The 19,764-nt window shown below is 40.0% G+C and overlaps 1 protein-coding gene across 8 annotated transcripts in view; it reads right to left on the bottom strand.

Moving 5' to 3' along the window:
- NCKAP1 (NCK associated protein 1) overlaps positions 1-19,497 on the bottom strand; it is a 48,674-nt gene extending 29,177 nt beyond the window's left edge. The window contains exons 1-7 of one of the 8 annotated variants that reach the window (XM_077916303.1): positions 19,161-19,497; positions 11,667-11,684; positions 10,121-10,231; positions 1,799-1,885; positions 1,469-1,525; positions 685-827; positions 498-588 (exon numbers count right to left, since the gene is read on the bottom strand). In XM_077916303.1, the coding sequence (XP_077772429.1) occupies positions 498-588; positions 685-827; positions 1,469-1,525; positions 1,799-1,885; positions 10,121-10,231; positions 11,667-11,684; positions 19,161-19,268 (615 nt within the window). In that variant the 5' untranslated portion in view covers positions 19,269-19,497. Of the gene's footprint in view, positions 1-497; positions 589-684; positions 828-1,468; positions 1,526-1,798; positions 1,892-10,120; positions 10,232-11,666; positions 11,685-19,160 lie in introns of all 8 variants that reach the window. The other 7 variants (XM_077916298.1, XM_077916329.1, XM_077916309.1 and 4 more) reach the window with 7 other exon arrangements.
- Between the last annotated feature and the right edge of the window lie 267 nt (positions 19,498-19,764).

Here is a 19,764-nt window from a genome sequence, read left to right as displayed (position 1 = left end):
GAAGGTTTGAAGTAGTATCGGTGTGCAGGGAAACACTGCAGCAGGGATTGTGCATACACACCCCCAACTTGACCTTTTCAGGCCCACACTTGTGTCTGAAGAGGTGGTTCGGTGTGCTGGTACCTTATTCCCACACTTAAGCCTGCAATCCTATGCTCACTTTCCTGGGAATAAGCCCTAATGGATTCAATGGAACTTTCCTCTTCTAAGTAGACATCTTCAGAATTGCCATTAACCTTACAAACTATCATGGGTTTGGGTTGTAAAAAGGACCCTATATGGAAATATCCTGAAGACTTTTCCATTATAGTGCTAAATGAACTATTTAATTCTTTTAAATGCACACAGAAAGAGGGGAAAGCTTGACAATTTTATTAAAAACTGCTTATCCTCAATTTTCTATTTTTTAAAAAAACTTATACGCATTCATTTTCAGAAAAAAGGGGGGAGAGACAGTCAGACTAATTTTCAGAAAGAGGAAAAAGGCTTATACATACTTTACTATGTGGCACAAATTCCTCCATCATCTTCTTCAAAGGGTTCTCATAATCCACAATCATCTGGCCAAGACGTGGGTATTCCCTATCACTAAAAAAAAGCAACAAACGAGATTAAGGAAAATGTATTTTATAACATGCTCCCAATCATCACAAAAAAGACATTCAGTGTGCTATGCATTTTTACCTTGCTCCATGTGTCATCTCATGAGCATAGTTGTACAACCCTATGATGGCCTTCCGCTCTTCAATCCGAGACAGCAGTATCATTAGCGTTGTGTAGGTTATGATTAAATCTAGGTAGTTCTTTGTTAAATCAAAATTTACAGTCTAGAAATGAAATACAAAAAAAGGTTTTGTATTGTAACAGATTACTCATATCATCTTCAAGTTCTAATCCTTCATACATTTCATATGCATTTGAAAAGTCTCAAACAACTTAAAATTAGCACCTATTAAATGTAGAGAAGCACCTTAAATATATTAACTTTATTTACTGTAGCACATTCTAAACACTAAAATGTGTAATAGGTTAGCACAACTCAATGGACTCACTCTTAGAGGACTCCAGGCTGAATGGCCTTTTCAAATATTTCCAAGAATTATGTTAGAAAGCAGTACATACATAGAGGACCAAAACTCCCAGTCAAAACTAATACATTGGAAGTGAGCTACGGCATCATTTGACCATTTTCTACCTTTACTGCAATTAGAGGAATAGGTCAAGACCAATGTTTAAACAGCCACTTCAACTCCCAGTCCATTTCCAGGCACAATTCTTAGTATTTGTATTGATTTATAAAGGCCTAAACTATTTAGGACTCAGGTCATTTTTATCTCAGCTGCGCAGTGTAATCCTTGGCATGTTTACTTGGAAGTAATTTCCCAATGTGTTCACTTGCGCTCGCTCGCTAGTAAATGTATTAAGAATTGCAGTTCAATTGACTTTTTAAAAACTTTCATGGACTTACAATATCAAAGAAGACTTGGCAAACATCAATAGTGTTCAGCAATTCACAGACATGGTCCTTGAAAACAAAAAGGGAAAGGAAAAATCTGATTGCTTACTGAAATTATTACTGGACTTTTTTTTCCTGAATTTGGGGAAAAAACAACAACACACCCTCAGCCAATAACAGCAATACGTTTTTTTAAAAAACAATTTTAAAAATATCCATTACTTTAACATAGAAAGCACTTTTAAAAAGCAATTCATAATAAATTATTTAATCTGCACTCAATGGTTGTGAAATTCTATCAAGGCCTGCAAGAGCAGCTGATCTGTACTTCAGGTGCCTTACCTTAAATTCCATAACATCAACAAACGTGAAGTAATATAAAGCCAGATTCTTCAGAATCTCTGATTTCTCTTTCTGCAGCTGAGCAAGCTGTTGCTACAAATCAAACACACACACACATATAAACTAAACAGTTCTTGGAAACAAATGCATAGTTTTAAGAAAGCCAAGGAATCATACTTGCAAGAAGCAGGTACACAATTTTTTGCAGTGATCAAATGTTTAGTGCATTTCTCCAATAGCAAGGTCTTCATGGTTGTGATTTTCATATATGAACAAACTATGGGGCACAATTCCTCCTATCTTGAGCTCAATAAGTCACTCTCCCTCCCATTGATGTAAGCATCTACCATTCTGCTGGCAATTGTCAAGAAAACAGGAAGCCAGTGCACTGCTTCCCCTTCCTGACCTCTTTCCAAGCCAGACTCTGACCTGGAGAGGGAGGGCTAGATGGGCAAGTAGCAAACAAGCTAGCTTTCCATTCCAGGAACTGGCAGCACACTGCTGCACATGCATACCTCCCTATCCACATGGGCCAAGGGGCAGAAGGTAGAAGCAAGGATACACCTTTGGGCTATATGCAATCCTTCCAAGCATGTTAGAAAGTGATGGTGCCCGCATTCTGCAACTAAACGCTTCTTCTAATAAGCGCCAACTACCAGCTAATTAGTACACATTAGTACCAAAATTATTAACTATAAGTACTAGAGATTAGAGAGTGTTAAAAAGGAATTGGTTATACGAGTAATTAGCCAAAGCAAAACCATTTATGAGCACAAATCAGCATGAAAAAAAATAAGGACAGATTTCTTGAGGTGGGAAAAGAGGTGACAGCAGAGTTTACAGATTTTACTACGGAGAAAACAATACGCTTTAAATTCAGAACTTACCAAAAAGAATATCCAGGCAAAGCCACGTTAAGCATGCAAAATAAAATGTAGATACAAACATAAAATACAGTCACGGTTCTTTAAGCAGTCCCATATAACACAATATACATTAAAACACAAGCAACAAAAGAAACAAAGATGAAAAAGAAGCAAGAGGATAGCGTGTTAGACACTGGTGAGGAAATGGAAGAGAGACTATGAATACAAGGATATCCAGTAGTTGTAAAAGTAGATTTTCACACAGTATTTTTCAGCAGTGCTCAAATGTGTTATTCCTGCAGAATACAAACTAATCAGTAGAAAGGGAAAGAATGAAGTTACACAAAAGACTAGCGAAGAATTAGAACCACTTTCAATTTCCTATATTAATTTTAAAAAAAATAATTTCATGCCCTTCAAATGTTTAAAAAACACACATCTATGCCACACAGTTGTGAGCATAAACTAGATAGACAATGTCTTCCACAAAGTTACACAGGGATTTTCACTGATATTTTCATTGATAAATATCACACTTTAAAATTACATTCTTCCATTTGACATTAATAGAGGGGGAAAACTTTTACCCAAATTCAATTTTCATTATACAGATGAATCACAAAAATGGAAAGCATTCCCTGTTTCATAAAAAAGCTGGTTCTCACAGTCAACAGAACTATGAAATTGAAGGTTGGCATCTCATGACTCCTGGCTACTGTAAAAATGAAAAATCCTGCCCACTCTAGTTTTTTGTGTATCTAGGTCAGTGTGGCCATTCATTTCTACTTTGTCTTTACATAGACATCATATATCAAAGTCAAAAAGCAATAAGAACATTTCCAGTACAAAATAGACTGAAGTCTAATGGAGCATGCAGGCAACATATTTATGTAAAATAAAATTTACATATTTTGCATGTAAAAGAACGTTCAGCATAATCTATGTTTAAATAGTATGTAGAGCCAATTAGACTTCAGTATATTTTGTACTGGAAATGCTGTCATTATTCATGTCTGGGTCTATGTAAGGAAGAAATGCATGACCAGTTCAACTACTTTGATACCATAGAATAATCAAAATATTAAAAGAGGGTGGCATCAGCAACAGAATCTTGATAAAAGTTTACCTTTTGAGAAAAATGAAAGGTAAATATTGCAGGCCCAAATTCAGGAGGGTCTGTATGGTTCTCCAACTCATAAACACATAAAAAGTCTAATATGATTAAAGGCCTTTCCGCAGTCACCTTCTTTCATATGCATCTAGCTAAATAACTCTCCCTTGACATATATATTACTTATATCTCAATCATACACACACATTCTGCAATTGGATAACATCATACGACATCGTACTGGCTGGACATAAATAAGAACGGGGGGGGGGGGGGATCAAGGAAAAGACACTGAAAGACCACACTGAGCATTCTACAGCATAAGACAGTAGCGTAACCACATTAAAATGTACACACTTTTAGACTGGTAATGAAACAAATAGCGGTTAGGTGTATCAATGTACATTATTCAATATTATGGCTATATCCTTATGTATTATAGTAGAATATTTATACAGAAAAATATAAAAAATTAAGGTTGTTTTCTGAAAATATTTATCACTTAGTGAAGAAATATTTATTTCACCAAAGCTTTCAAACCACTCAGCCTTTTACCACAGTTTTAAATGTTTTGTGCTTTTTATGTTTTCTGTAGCCAAAAAGCAAGACTGGTAATTGATTCAACTTTAAACAGTATTTACTTATACCTTTCCCGATTTAATCTTACTGATGCTAGTCATTACATGCCTTCAGATAGGGGGCTGATGAAAATATTAGACCCCATCTCAGACTACTTGTAAAGATTTTTTTCCAGGAAATTTTGTCCAATTAGATCTATAAACTACACCAGCCCACCTGCAACATATGCCAAGATTCAAAGAACCACAAAACGAGTCCCAAGAGAGCTTTAGACTCACACACACCCCTTTTCTTTTTAACCTCTCTGGCCTCCCAAACACTGCATGACACACTGCTTTTGAAAGGGAGGAGGACTTCAATAGTAGTTTGTAGGGGGGGGAGGGGGGAATTAGCTGGAAATTCCAGTGCAACAGGAATTTCACTTACCACAACATGTGTGATGACAGGTATGAGTCATCCCACCAATGTTAGAGCTGCAGAGGTGTGTGATCATTTGGGAGTTGAATGATGACCACCTTTTCCCCAACATTAGGAGAAAAACTTGCAACTGGTTGGCTGCTGAGCTGCTACGGAGCCTGGAGCACCCCACCAGCATCTCCCCTCCCACTCTTCTAACTGCAATTTTGAAACAGGGCTGGGGTCTGTCCCTGGCCTTATACATCAGACAGAGAGCATACCAAAAGTGAGTGAGCGTGTGAGCGTTATATGTACAGTGGACTCGGCCTACTGTACATATAACCTAGGACTGTATGTGAACAGCACAAGTCACAAGTCCTCAGGAACAAAGGTTAATACAAATTATTGTAATTAGTATAATTAACCCTGTTCTTTTTTTACAGTTCTAATACAATCAAATATCTGACTACTATTCTGTTACCACTGCTGAGAACCAGCTGCTTTTGGTCCACTGTCACCTGGTGGTAGCTATTCTCTCAGGCTACCTGAACTATTTCCATTTTAGCTGGTTCTACAATACAGCTGACTATAACTTTAAAAACTGTTGCCCGAGTTTGTTTTTTTCCTCCTCCTTCCCCATCCCTTTTTCACTGAGTGTTATATCTTTCATATTGTATGCCTGAGGGCAGGGATTCTCTTACTACTAATCTTTGTAAGCCCCTCAGACAGCTTTTCCAGTTAAAGAACAGGGCAAAATTGCTTTAAAGAAGCAAGCCAAGTAAAAAGTGGACAATATTCAATGGGTTGTTTGGTTATTTTCTATCCCTATCTAAAATTCCACTGGGCTTTGTGATTCAACACATCTTTTTGGTCTCAGCACCGAGATGGGGGGTGTGTGTTGAGGGTCAAGGCGGATTAGTTATTCTACATGTGGGATTTCAGATAGATTTCTAAAAATTGCCTAAGTAGGCTAGTTGTCCAATATTTCATCAAATAATATCAGTATTGTTCTGCAAGTTACACTGCCAGAAAAAATGCAAATGTTTTAAATTATTCATTCAAGATCTTGTCTACAGGATTTCAACCTAATATTAAAATAAAGCTTGGATCTTTAGTGTTACAGCAAGTATTCCAGAATGGCTCATTTGCATGCTTAGCCTGAGGGCTTCTCCTTAAATACAGATATAAACCCTATTAAAGTACCATCTCAGCTTGCTCCTAGTTAAACAGCAACTGATTGTTTAAAATTATTTAACACAATCCTGCAAGAGAGAGTTCAAAAAGGGGAAGATTTCAGCGGTTTTGCTTTTAAGAGAGCTGGAGTACAGAAAGTATCAGGAACCCAAAACAGCTCAATAAAAGAAACTGAGAAAATCAGAACGGGGGGGAAGTGTACCTCAACTCTTTACATCACCACAGGTTTTAGCCTTTCAATTGTCTTCTTATAGATAAGACAGATGGCATACCAGAAATATGCACACATCCCCCCAATGTAAATATTACAATGGCACACTTACTACAGTTTGATTTCAGGATATCCTAGAGCAGAGCTTTTCAACCCCTTTGAGTCCACGGCTCCCTTGTTTCAAGCAGCTGTCACCACTGCCCCCAGTCTCTGCACCACCCGCCCCAGAGAAAGCTGTCTCCTCAGGGGCCTGGGAAGAGGATGCCTTGGCGGCCCGACGGAGACTGGCCAAAGGTGAACATGAGGCCAGAACTCTACCTTGGGAGGCAGCAGTGACAGCAGTGGGTGCTGCCAGGCCTGCATGGCGGTAAAGCTCCCCTTCAGCACCGGGCACTTAGCTTCCAGGCAGGCCTTGCACACAGCAAGCACAAGAAAGGCCAACACAGCACCTGCCTGCCAAGCCTCCCACTTGTCTGTTCATTCCCAACAGCAAGGTCTGGTGGACTGGCTGGCTGGGCTCCCTCGCCTGCTTGCTTGCTTACTCTGAGGCTGGCTGAGCTCATGATAACCAGTATCCCCTGGCCAACCCCAGAGACAGCATTCGCCTGGGGAGCTTGTAGCAAGGGCTGCTGCAACAAACAGTTGTGCAAGCCTTTGGGAGGCAGAGACATGAGAGTGCATCAGGAGGGAGGGAAGGAAGGAGGGATGCAGACCAGTGTTGCCTGTGGCACTCCTTACCATCATTCAGGGCACCCCAGGGTGCCACAGCACACTGGTTGAAAACCAGTCCTAGAGCATAAGAACTCTGGATTAACTGCTTATTCCCATACTACTAAGAGTCCTTAGATACCTGTCCTTTTACATTTCTTTCCTTTATCCCACTCTCCAAATTATTCTTATCTCATTAAGCAATGTTCTAATTGCTGTAACCCACCCTGGGAACTTGGGGTGAAGTGTGGGTAATAAATAATAACAATAACTACTGCAAATTCCTTTTTGCGGTTTGTACCATAACTCAAAAAACAGTTTCACAGTCCAAAACTTATTTCTCATTTTCCTTTAGAAAGTTGCAACTTTCTATTATTTCTATCCAAAGAAAAAACTTTAATTCACCTACAATCAAGCTACATTAAGGTGCACATTAGATTTGATGGCACATTTACATTCGCCAGCAAATACTTTTTTTGGTTTTAATTGTACTCTAGATCCTGATATTCAATTATGGGAGTTCTATACCTCACGGGAGAAAGTCAGTATTTTAAGAACTACAGGAAGATCCTGACACACACAAAAGGGGAACTGACAGCATCTACCAACACGTTTCCCCACAAGTTTCCAAAGACACTTTCACTCAATTTCTCACACTTCAAAACAAAGTTTTGAATACTTAGGAGGCGTTAAATCAGGCATCCCCAACCTTCCGCCCTCCAGATGTTTTGGGCTACAATTCCCATCATCCCTGACCACTGGTCCTGTTAGCTAGGGATCATGGGAGTTGTAGGCCAAAACATGTGGAGGGCTGCAGGTTGGGGATGCCGGCGTTAACTCAAGCTCTTCCACCTTTGAAAATGATGCATTTCTTGTTAATTCTTGTTAATCTTGTGAACTTCATAACATTCATGTCTGATGCACAATATCAAACAGGTAAAACTTGTCTAACATAGTCCTAAAATAAGTGTTATTAGCTCTGTTCTAAATGATACAACCACTTTCTTTAAATTTACCCTAGTTGAATACTTTCTTTAGATATCCAGTTTTCATTTTTTTGTTAGAAGTAAATATTTTTAATGCAAATTGGAAACTAAGTTAACAATGCCCATCTGCTAAAAAAAACAACCACCAAAGATCCATGTCTGGAACAGAAAATTGCTACTCAAATCAGTAGAACTTCAACTGTCAAATATATATTTATACTGAGAGGTATCCAACAAAGTAGTTCCGTTTGCTCAAGGATTTCCGTTTGCGCAACGGAATTTTCCCTCCCTCTCCTCTTTCTGCAGTACCTCCCACACCTGCTCAAGTCTGCTCTGGAGGGTTGAGGTAAACCCCAGAAAGATTGGGCAGGGGCAGGTGGATAGGGAGGGAGGGAAAATTATGTTGTGCAGACAGAAGTCCTTGTGCCAACAGAATTACTTCATTGGATCCCACCCACTGCATCCTTCTGATCCAAAGAACTCTGAACAAAAAGAGGAAAAGTATTGTTGCTATTCTGTGAACTCTTGTGCAAGACTTCTCATAGAACAGTATCACAGTTGCATTGCATTACTGTATGAGAAACAAGGTGAATGAGGAAGATACAAGCTCCAGTGGGTTATAAAAAAAGTATTGAAGTGCTTGTGTAAAGTCTTACATGAGAACTTACACAAAAAGGAAGGACTTCTCTGGACTGGAGCTCACTTTTCTTACATTATTCTTCCACTAAATCAGAAACAACCCTTCCATGAGCACATAATACTCTCTTGCTAGCAGAACACTTTTGGATGTAAGCCATTATGTTTGAAGATATGATGTCACATATGAAATTATGGGTTGGCAAAATATCTCTGCTTAGTAACTGGCACTGTTTGACATTTGGCAATCAGTATCACTGAAATAAAAAGTACTAGATGTATTTTAATGTTATCTAATAAATGACCATAAGAGAGGGAAGATCACTTAAAATTACCAGTGCTTAGTAACTGTATTGGAAACTTGAATTCTCAAGCACTCATGCAAACTGCTGCATGCAGAGAACATGCAAACCCATTACCTGCCTCCCCTTTCCACCTCTGAGAAGAAAACAAACATGTAAAAATATCTTCCTCTCAATTCTCATTATAAAGAAATCACAGTTAGTTTATGAAGAGTTTACTGCAGTACAACCAGAATTCAATTAATGTTAAAACAAAAAAAATTCCTTCCAGTAGCACCTTAAAGACCAACTAAGTTAGTTCTTGGTATGAGCTTTCGTGTGCATGCACACTTCTTCAGATACTGAAGAAACAAAGTTTTGAGTGTTGTAAACACTCTTAAATTGCTTTGATCCCATTTTAATTCAAGACATGAAAGTCAATATAAAAGAAACAACACGGCAACAGCAAAACCAAATTATCTGGGGACAAGCAAGGAAACTGAAGAAGGCAGGGATGAGAAACCTGTAGACCGCCAAAAAGTTGTTGGATTCCAACTCCTATCAGCCCCAACCAGCATGGCCAGTAGTAAAAAATGATGCAAGCTGGAGTACAGCAACTTATGGAAGGTCACAGGTTATGGATTGTTTTAAGTCAAGTAACTTTCCTGAGACATGCAGAGTCATCTAGTTCTAAGACTGACTCCACAAGAACTGGAACTGTTTCAGTTTGGAGGATTACCTAAACTGGAAGCCTCCTGGTCAACTGTTTTCCAGTAGTAAGCCATTTCCATCTTCTGCGAAGATACACAGCACTTTACATTCTTAAGAAAAACCTCAGAGCTTTATTCCACGATGGGTTTGTTAATATACTGAGCTGTATACACGTAGACTTTCAATGCACTGTCCGTAGAATAAACTAACTGACAGCACTCACTCCAAGGAATGTAGCATGCAACTGAAAGCCTTATATGAATTTCTGCCATCAATTCATCATCTTACAAATACTCATACTGCAATTCTGATTACAGAAAAACTGCCCTGCACTGTCTAGGATTAGTATATTCCAAATTTCACAAGGCTTATGTTCCTTTATAAGAACTGTAAATCTTAAAACTCAATCCAGGACACTTTCCCCATAATTCAGTAAACAGAAAAAGCTGCAGCTGTGGAACATCTGCCTTTTATACAGTACTGGTTCTTTTGGCATATTATCAACATGCCACTGAGATTTAACCAGTGTCAATATCATTCGGTGCTTCCCTCATCCCACCCAATGGGCAATGCCATTAGAAGAACTGCCAGGTAATAATTATCAAGGAAATCCAAATATTTACAATGTTGTATCATTACTTACATTGTTGTTGCGTGTTTCGACAGCTGGAAATTTTCTGACAATGAATTTGACGGCCGATTCAAGATTTTTGTCAATAAGATATGATGGTTTTGCTTTTGGGTCTCCACATGCCTATGGAAGAAAATGAGAAGAAGAAAAAACTAAACATATATTTTTTTCACTAAATACTATATACTTTTAGCTGATCTTCAATTAGAAACTAGATAGACTTCTTTAGCTTTTAGTGAGCAGGTGAAGAAAATGAGTGGGGATTCTCACAGCTGGACTATGTAATGTGACACAGTACAGAGATGCTCTTCTACTGGAAAAAATGCATGGAAATTCAAAGCAGTTAGTGCAGAACAGCAGTGAAGGGGAAGTTCAGTCTTAAAAGAAGAAATGGAAACTTTGGCTAGAAGTAAAGTATGAGGTAGGTTCACCATGTATTTAGTGATGCTAATCAACTGGTAGAAAACTCTAGCTGTCACCACCTATACAAGGCAGTGCTGAGCTTATTGCATTATTAGTATAATTTATCTGAAATAAAGAACCAAGCAATATGTAGTTAACAATAGTTCACCTGCGATTTCTCTCTAATACGCTAAACAACTTGGAGTAGTTCAAATGGAGTAGAACTATTTTAACAAGCTTATCATTAGGCACAGCTTCTGAACCTAGAGCCACATTCACTATATTTAGGCCTACAAACATGCCACAGCCCCACAAAGAGTTACTTCCATCACAAAAAGTAAGTATTTATGTGGATTTGGTATTGTCATTCCCCACTGAAGTCTACTGTTAGTGAGGTGTGTGGCAAGAGAAAGGTTGACTATTAATGGCACAAAAAGCAGGCAAGTTTCATTGCCACATGCTGTTTTCTTATCAGCTTGCTTCCTAGGGCATGAATTTAATTTGTATAGAGTGGCTGCATACATTTGCTGAAGGACTGTAATTGGACTGCTGGTAGACTGTAACTAATGTGCATGTATAAAACAGATTGCACCCCAGACTGAATGGTGACTCCATCTGTACATTAATTTGGACATTTTAAATTTTATCTACTCTTTCAGTGATCTCAAAAAAGACATTACTCTCTAAATCACCTGTCACACAATTCTGTTCCTACACAGCTGGCTAGCTGTTTACATAATAAATTTGTGATCCCTTTTAACAGTAGAACTCTTTTTAAAAAAGTGCTACATTCTAATGTAGAACTCTTAAAAAGTGCTACATTCTAACATATAGTTAAGACAAGCTGGGACAGAAAATGGTGAACAGTTGAACTGTGTAATTAACACACCACTGTTACATACACAGGAAGAACGCTGTGCAGCAATCCCGTTTCTGTTCCAAAATCCCTTCCTAGATACAAAATTCTAATTTAATAGAGAATTTGTGGCTCATGCAAATTATAACATGCTATGCATTTTTACACAACATAGTGGAATGCCAAGATGGCCACTTATTAACTTTTCTACAGTTGTGTTGTGAATTACTGAGACAGAAGTCATGAAGTATGAGACTGATCTGAAAGCGGGCAGAGGGAAGGTGAAAAAGCTTTGCAAACCTTCCATACTTGTCCTTGCTGGGGAAGCATTGCAATGAAAAGAGAGAAGATTACACATAAACAAAAAATTTCTTGGATTCCCACAAGCATCATGTCCAGAAAAGCAAACTACCATATTTACTCAAATCAAATGCTCACCTTTTTTGGCCAAATTATGTTGCAAAAATTAAGATGTGCATTAGATTCAATGGCACATTTACATTCGCCAGAAAATACTTTTTTTTTTTTTTTTGTTTCAAGGTTCTGAAAATTGAGGGATGCATTAGATTCAATGGCGTATTAGACTCTAGTAAATACGGTACTTCTATTCAACAAAGTTAAAGTCAAGTGCTGGCATAATTAAATATTTCTACTTACAGGCAGCATTCTAAAAGGCACTATTTCTATTACATATTTGGTGTTCAAAATGTGTGTACAACAATTTCCAGTGCACAAAATGTTGTATCACATCAGCTTCCAATATATTTGTTCTGAGCAAGAGGGATAGGTTGGAAAGAAACAAAGTTTAGAGCAAACAGCACATGCAATTTTTAGGAGAGCAACTATCAGTGAAATATTACATACCTGAAATAGAAACGGTAGCCAAGAATGAAAAAACAAACAGTCATTATAGTGGAATCCTAATGCTACCTTTATACAAAATACTGTACAGCTATGATCTTCAAAAATATGTCTGACCTTTACATAGGATGGTTTTCAAATGAGTTAGTTAACATGCCTGTTTCCTATACAGTACAGAAAAACACACACTGGCTACCATTCTTAAACCAACTTAAAAGTAATATATTTACATATTTTTTAAAAACCTGAAATTACAACAATGTCATCTGCACTGGTATGCCATACAGAGAACCATAAAATAAAATCTAAAACTATGATTTTATATGTAGTTTAATATTTCAGTTTGGCTAATGTTTAGTCTATAGCAGGCATAGGCAAACTTGGCCCTCCAGATGTTTTGAGACTACAATTCCCATCGTCCCTGACCACTGGTCCTGTTAGCTAGAGATGATGGGAGTTGTAGTCCCAAAACATCTGGAGGGCCGAGTTTGCCTATGCCTGGTCTACAGTGTCCCTCAAAAGTGAGATGGAGCACCATTTGCTTGGCTTCTCTAATTTCTAATATTGGTCAAGCTGGCTAAGACTGATGGGAGTTCAAATCCAACAACATGTAGAGGGCCACCCCTGAACTAATGGCTTCAATTGTCAGATATTCAAGTAGCTGCCTGTGATGAATTAGAATTGCAGCCAAGTAGGAGGTAGATTGAAGTGTTTGGGTACAACAGCAGCAAGGCCATATTATAGCACACACTAGTTTTGTTGTAAATGCAGAATTCTTTAGTCAGCAACTTCCCAATACCAACAATTCCAACTGTCATAAAAAGAGGTCAGTCACTCGACAGATCTCAACAGTAACCAGAGAAGCTTTTGTAACTAAGAACAGAGTTGGGCCCTTATCTACAATACATTCAGGCACACTGGTAAAAAAAAAAGTGTATGAGGGGGCTAGTAATTGCAGGGGGGGCTGCAGCATGAAAACTTTGAAAGAGGAGTATACTAAGGTTACCAGATTTTTTTTCAATGAATCCGGGGACACTTTTCAACTTCAGTTGAATTCAGTGGATTTGTCAAGGGACTGATTTGTAAATCCAGGGACTGTCCCCGGGAAATAGGGACGTCTGGTAACCTTAGAGTATACAACGATTCATTACAATCCTTAGTTTATATAAAAGAGCAACATTTGCTCTTAAACTAGTTGCCTTTGAACTATGTCCACAATCCAGATAAGCAAACACCTGACTTTACATCTCCATTGGTATTTTCAACTTGCTACAAAGCCCACACATCATGTAGCCAACAACTAATTAAATTCAGGGGAATTTCAAAATAAATTTGAGGTTAGTAACATGGATACTGCAGCTGTTTTCTTAAAAATCAAAAACCAGAAGACTAACACATTCATTCCTCTAGCTACACCTAAAGCAGCTCCTGGTAGGCTGAGGTTGATGACAAAGGCTACTATATTTTTTTTAAAGGCCCAAGTTTGAGAAGATGATTACAATTGCCACAGTATATCAAATGAAGAACAACAAGAGCTGTGCCTTAGAAACAATTTATTCCCATGAGAAAATAGGCATGGAGAAAGACTTCATCTGGCAAATCAGAACATTACTTTGAAAAATAATTTGCGCATTGTGCTATGAAGAAAAAATGCATTCACTAGTAAACTATGAATGTCTTGGTATTCCAAGTAAACATATTTCCTTCTTCTATACTAACAATTAGCTCTTCCATTAGCCAGCGATGTGGATTTTCCTGAAAAGTTTCTTATACAAATAAGCGTAATCTGCACTGCAAAAATTTTCAGTTTGCGTCAGAAAACTTTCTAACTCCCTAATTTAACATTCATTCTACTTGTCTTTTTTAGAACTGCCATGCTTGTTTAATATTTGCAATTGGTACCTATTCTTTGCTACTAATGAAATGGAAATTCTCCAAAGGAAAAAAAGCGCTGAGAAAAAAATCGCCCCAAATCACTGCTTAGAGCAGTGGTGAAAAACCCTTTTCAGCAGGCTGAAAAAAGCCAGTTTCTCATTTTGTGTGAACCAGATGCAAACCTAACACCTTGATATGACTGGGGAATACTGCATATTTCCCCACGCCCTGGTTGAGCTAGCTTTAAAACACCAAAATAACTCAGCTGGGTGTATTCGAGGCAATGCTCTGCTGGCGTAAGTTGTGCCAGTGTGGCGAGGGGGGAAAAGACATTGTCAAGAGTGGGAATGTTTGTATCAGAGGGAGGGAGAAATTAAACAAAGTCATACTGCATGTTATTAACTCCCTTCATTCACTGGTCCTGCCCGCAGAGCTTGGTTAAACTTACACGTGCATTTTTGGTGGTGCAACTGAATTTACCCTCTAGGAGCCAATGGACAGGCAGAAAATGAGGGTTTACACAGAGGTCGGTAGGCAAACTAAGGCCTGGGGGCCGGATCCGGCCCAATCGCCTTCTCAATCCAGCCCGTGGACGTTCTGGGAATCAGCCTGTTTTTACATGAGTAGAATGTGTCCTTTTATTTAAAAGGCATCTCTGGGTTATTTGTGGGGCATAGGAATTCGTTCATTTCCCCCCCAAAATATAGTCTCCCCCCCCCCCCCAAGATCTGAAGGACAGTGGACCAGCTCCCTCCTGAAAAAGTTTGCTGACCTCTGGTTTACACTGCTCTTCCCCAAAAAAGAAATCCTGCCATTCTGGTAAAAAAGTTAGAATGCAGCTTAACTATGCTATCTTATCTGTTCTATGACATAGCTGCCTGTTAGGATTGCTCTGTTCATATCTGTTTATAAACCAGTACGTGACCCTGTTTCATTCACCTAGCTTGTTAACTGACATTAGCCAAGAGTTCTGTTTCAGAAGAAATAATGAACTTGGCTGGCGTGCAACAGTGGGAAAGGAGAAGCAAGGGAGAAGTGCACAGCCATAGCTTGAATAACCATGGTTTATAAGGCCCTGGATGATAATTCAGAGACAGCCATAGCATCTCCCTCTTTTCAAATAAGGTTGATTTACAAGCAATCACAAGTCAGTGCATTAGAGGGTTTTCATGAGTATTCTTGCTGCTGCTGTTTTTTAAGTCAACAGTGTTAACATAAAATAGGTGGTTTTATTTCATCAACACTGTACTTTATATTACCCTGAAAATACAGATAAATTAACTCTTCTTGGCTAAAGAGATTACATTAAACAAAAAGACTGTGAGCCTGAGCTATTGCAGCTAGCACATTCCCAAACCCTACTGCTCTAGTTAGAATAAAATTAACAACTTGAGGCAGGAATTGAATGGGCTGGGTGGGGAAGAGTTTCATTTTAAGTCAGGAGAGGTAATAATATACACATATAAATTAGGTATGAATTACAAAACAACAATCCAGACAGTTTTTTAAATTATACAATAGGGAGCAGAAAAACTGAAAATCAATGGGGTTTCAAAACAACTTTGGCCAGAACAGGCCAACTCTCAGCAGCAATTACTTCCTCTTTTCTAAATGAAGAAAAAATCTTAACCGATTTATCTAACCGCAATACCACATATTGTGTAGTAAACCTTTCTTGTTAAAAAACCCCTACAAAACAAAAATACTCAGTGGTAGTGGAGATACGTCCTTTCCTCCTGCAGTAAACTAGCTGTGTGGCAAGCAGAAAGGATACTTAGAAAAGTTCTCTCCTTGCTTTTAGAGGGCTTTTGCAAGGTAGTGGAAGACTCTAGTGCAAGCTTGTTTGAGATCTGGATCTCACTACTCCAGAATGTAATATTAATGGACAAACTGAGTGACAACCCATGCCCAAGAGAGTTGAACAGACAATAAAATCACTACTTTACCATCAACCTGGCATAGTTATATTACGTATGTAACATGGTTATAGGCCTCCAAGAACACATGGAGATTTATGGGATGACACCTTTGCTTAAAAACTGAAATGACTTTTAAGTTAAATATAATTAAATAGACATTCAGTGCTTGGGGGGTGGGTTGTAAACTAAACAATCAGCTGTGTAAGCATCACTGTATATCTATATAGCAAATAAAGAAAACTAAAAAAGGGCTTTGCAACACACCATGAGAAATAACAAGACTATGCTATTCAGAATCCCATGAATGCCATTCTTTTTGCTCCATCTACTACTAGACTACATTAGCAAGACACCTGAAAAGCCACTGCTTTAAACACTGACCCTTCATTACCACAGCAATTTCATAAAAATTCAGATACAAAAATGCAGTCCGCATTAACTACAAAACGAATTTCTGATCTGCTATAAAAATAACTGTTTCAAGCACAGCTGTTTATGATGGGCCTTATTTTCTACTCAAGACTTTGTGACAGTGGGGTAAGATGAGGGACCTGCAATTCTTGTGAATGTAATAATTAAGTTATTAACTAACTATAGCTGGAAGTTGAAAAGGAGAGACATTCAAAGTCATGCTATGCTAGCAGGGTTGAAACCTTTAAGTCATGTATCCTTTTTCATTTTTCAAAAAAGGAAAATATTCAGGCTTTGAGTCTACACTACAGGAAGAAAGATAAGATAGTACAAAATTTCAACAACACACACATGATTTAGAACAAAAACATATGAGCTCTGAGTACAAGCTGCTTTGATATTAGGCTTTTTTATTAAAAAAAGTTCACTCCCTCTGATACTCCCTTACAAATAAGCTTACAAGAGTTACTAAATCCAATCCAATAAATCTCTACTCAGAAGTAAGCACCACTGTGCTTAATGGGACTTTGATATGGAGTATATTGAAGGCAAAAGTGAGAGAATTTTTGGTAGTGCTTACATGCTTAGTCTCCTGCATTTTCACTTGCCAGATGACCTGTCATGTTGCTATTATTTACAAGCCTACAGAGCAACATTTCCATGCTAACCAAGTATCATTAGCAGAAACTTTTTCATTAAGGCACCTTTAACTTTTGTTAAAAGCACACTAAACGCCATATAACTTTTTAAAAATCCGGAATGCACTGACTTCAGTCTTGTACATCCTGTCTTCTTTTTAAAAACTAGAGTCCCTCTGATCAATTAATCCAATAGCCATTACAATAGCCATCTTCAAATATCTAAAGGCTGTCACTTTGAAGATGGAGCAAGTTTTTTTCCTCCTGCTCCAGAGGGTAGGACCCAAACCAAAAGCTTCAAATTACAAGAAAGTACATTCTGACTAAACATCAAGAAGAACTTTCTGTTGGTAAGAGCTGTTTGCTGACTGGAATGGACTCTTTCGGAAGGTGGTGGAGTCCCCTTCCTTGAAGGTTTTTAAGCAGAGTAGGATGACCATCTGTCATGGATGTTTTAGCTGAAATTTCTGCATTGCAGGGGGTTGGACTAGATGGCCCTCAGGGATCCCTTCCAACTTTGCAAATATGTTTCTAGGATTCTATAACCTGTGTTAAGTAATCCTACGTACTTCAGAATATATGTAACTTGCAGAATATAAAGTTCACCTAGTCCCAATCGCTTGCAAAAATTCCAGCAGTCAATAGGCAGTATGTAATATGGAAAAAGTTTTTTGCTGTCCATGAAAAAAGAACACCATCTCTGTCTACCCCTCTTTCTGTAGAGTTGAAGTCTTTAAATCAATCAGAGTATGCTTTATGCAGCTTGAAAATTTAAAGACCCTGGCAATACATAATATATAAAAATAACACTATGCAGTGTCAAGAAAATTGACAGTGAATTCTCAATTTTTTAAAAAAATCAAACCTTGTAGTGACACTAGGAACATTCATATTAAACTCACTAGGGCTTAATTTTCAATAATATGCCTAACTTTGACCTGCTTAATATATCAGGGGTGGAATTTTTAACCTCAGTTAAGAAAAATGAGTATTTTAGAAATACTTTATAATTTTCATAGTACTGTACAGGTGCAGCAGATGAAATCATGACCAGAAAAACAACCAATTGTTATTTTTGAACATTCTGTCTTAATATTTTGCAACTGACAACTCTCACAACACTGCACGATTGTTAAAGCACTCTGTGAGGGGCAGGGGGGAGAACAGTGCATTGATTTTGTGCAGGACACCAATACTGTGGGTTGCTTACAGAGTGTGCCAAAACTACCAGAAGCATAGCCTGTCAGCAATATCTTAACTTTCCAAAATGTACCTTTTCTTTTTGGCACATCCAACCAACCAAAGCAAGCACCTGCTATTTACACCTTCCGCACGAAGGTTCACTGGAACCACCTGAATGTTCCAAATCCAGTTTCGCTTCCAATGAGAAAGGGTCCAAATCGTATTCCCCCCACCCTACCCGCTTTGTCATTATTTGGACCGCCAGCATAAGAAGAGGTTAATCCTGCCCCCCCCCCTGCCGTTGCATGACTCACACACACACAGTGCAGGCTCCATCTACTACCTTCCCTCGATTTGTGCGCCCAAGTCATTTTAAATCACATACAGTACTCGACAGGGAATTGTGGGGGCGACCCTCCTCTGAACCCATTTTCTGAAAAGGCGCGGGAGGGGGGGAGAGAGAGGTTGGTACTGAAAAGAATTGACCTGGCCGAGATTTTTTTTTTGGGGGGGGGAGGGCAGAGGAGGAGGTCCTTCCCCCTAAAAAACCACCTCCCCCTTCCCGATACATCCTCCTTTTCCATGGGGTATGTGGGGAGGGCAGAGAGGAAGACCAGATGGATCAAACCAGATGGTGCATCCGGCGGCCCGATCCCACATTTCCCACCCCTCCTTCCTCCCCACAGGGCCTTGGCGCAAAGGAAAGCGCCTCCGCCCCGGAGCCGAACAAGTCCCCACACCCAGAAGGCCCCGCTGACTAAGATGCCTCTACTACGGCGGCGGCGGCGGCGGCCTCCTTTTTTCCTTCCCCTCGCTCTCGGGGAAAGGCGCGAGAGAGCCAGTTTAGGCCGCCCCGCATCCCCCGGCCATTTCATTTCCTCCCCAGCCCCGCAGCCGGGCCCGCGCACCTTCTTGATGTTGTAGAGGCGGGTGAGCATGCCGACGCCGCGGTCGTTGAGGATGGTCAGCTTCTCGGCCAGCTTCTGCTGGCTGGGCTGCAGCACCGAGCGCGACATCCTGACGCGAGGGCGGCTAGGCTCTTTTTGCGCGAGCGGACGTTGGGCCGCGTCGCTCGCGCTGAAGGCGGCGGCGGCGGCTGAGGGGAAGACGGCTGCTCCTCGCTTGCGCACTCGCCTCCGCCAAGCCGACGCGCCTCCCCCGCCCGCCCGGCCCCCTCAGCCGCGCTCACAGCGCCGCCGCAGCAGCCGCGGCCCGGCTTGGCCAGCCGTCGCCGCCGCCACCCTCGTCGCCGTCCTCCTCTCAGCCACCGCCAATCTCGGGCTTCGCTAGGCGTGGCGGCGGCGGCGGCAGCGGCGGAGGCGCTCTCTCTCTCTCTCTCTCTCTCTCTCTCTCTCTCTCTCGCCCCCCTCCCTCTCCTCCTCCACCCGGCCGCTGCCCACAGAGAGGCTGGGCTCCGGCGCCCCACGTGACCAGACGCCTCTCTGCTGCCCCTCCAAGGTGAGGCGCTCTCGCTGTCACGTGGGAAACGAGGAAGTGGCCGGGGGCTGTGGG

The sequence above is a fragment of the Podarcis muralis genome, chromosome 1 (genome assembly GCF_964188315.1).
Source record: "Podarcis muralis chromosome 1, rPodMur119.hap1.1, whole genome shotgun sequence".
Classification (NCBI taxonomy): domain Eukaryota; kingdom Metazoa; phylum Chordata; class Lepidosauria; order Squamata; family Lacertidae; genus Podarcis; species Podarcis muralis.
This window is presented reverse-complemented; position numbering and strand designations above follow the sequence as displayed.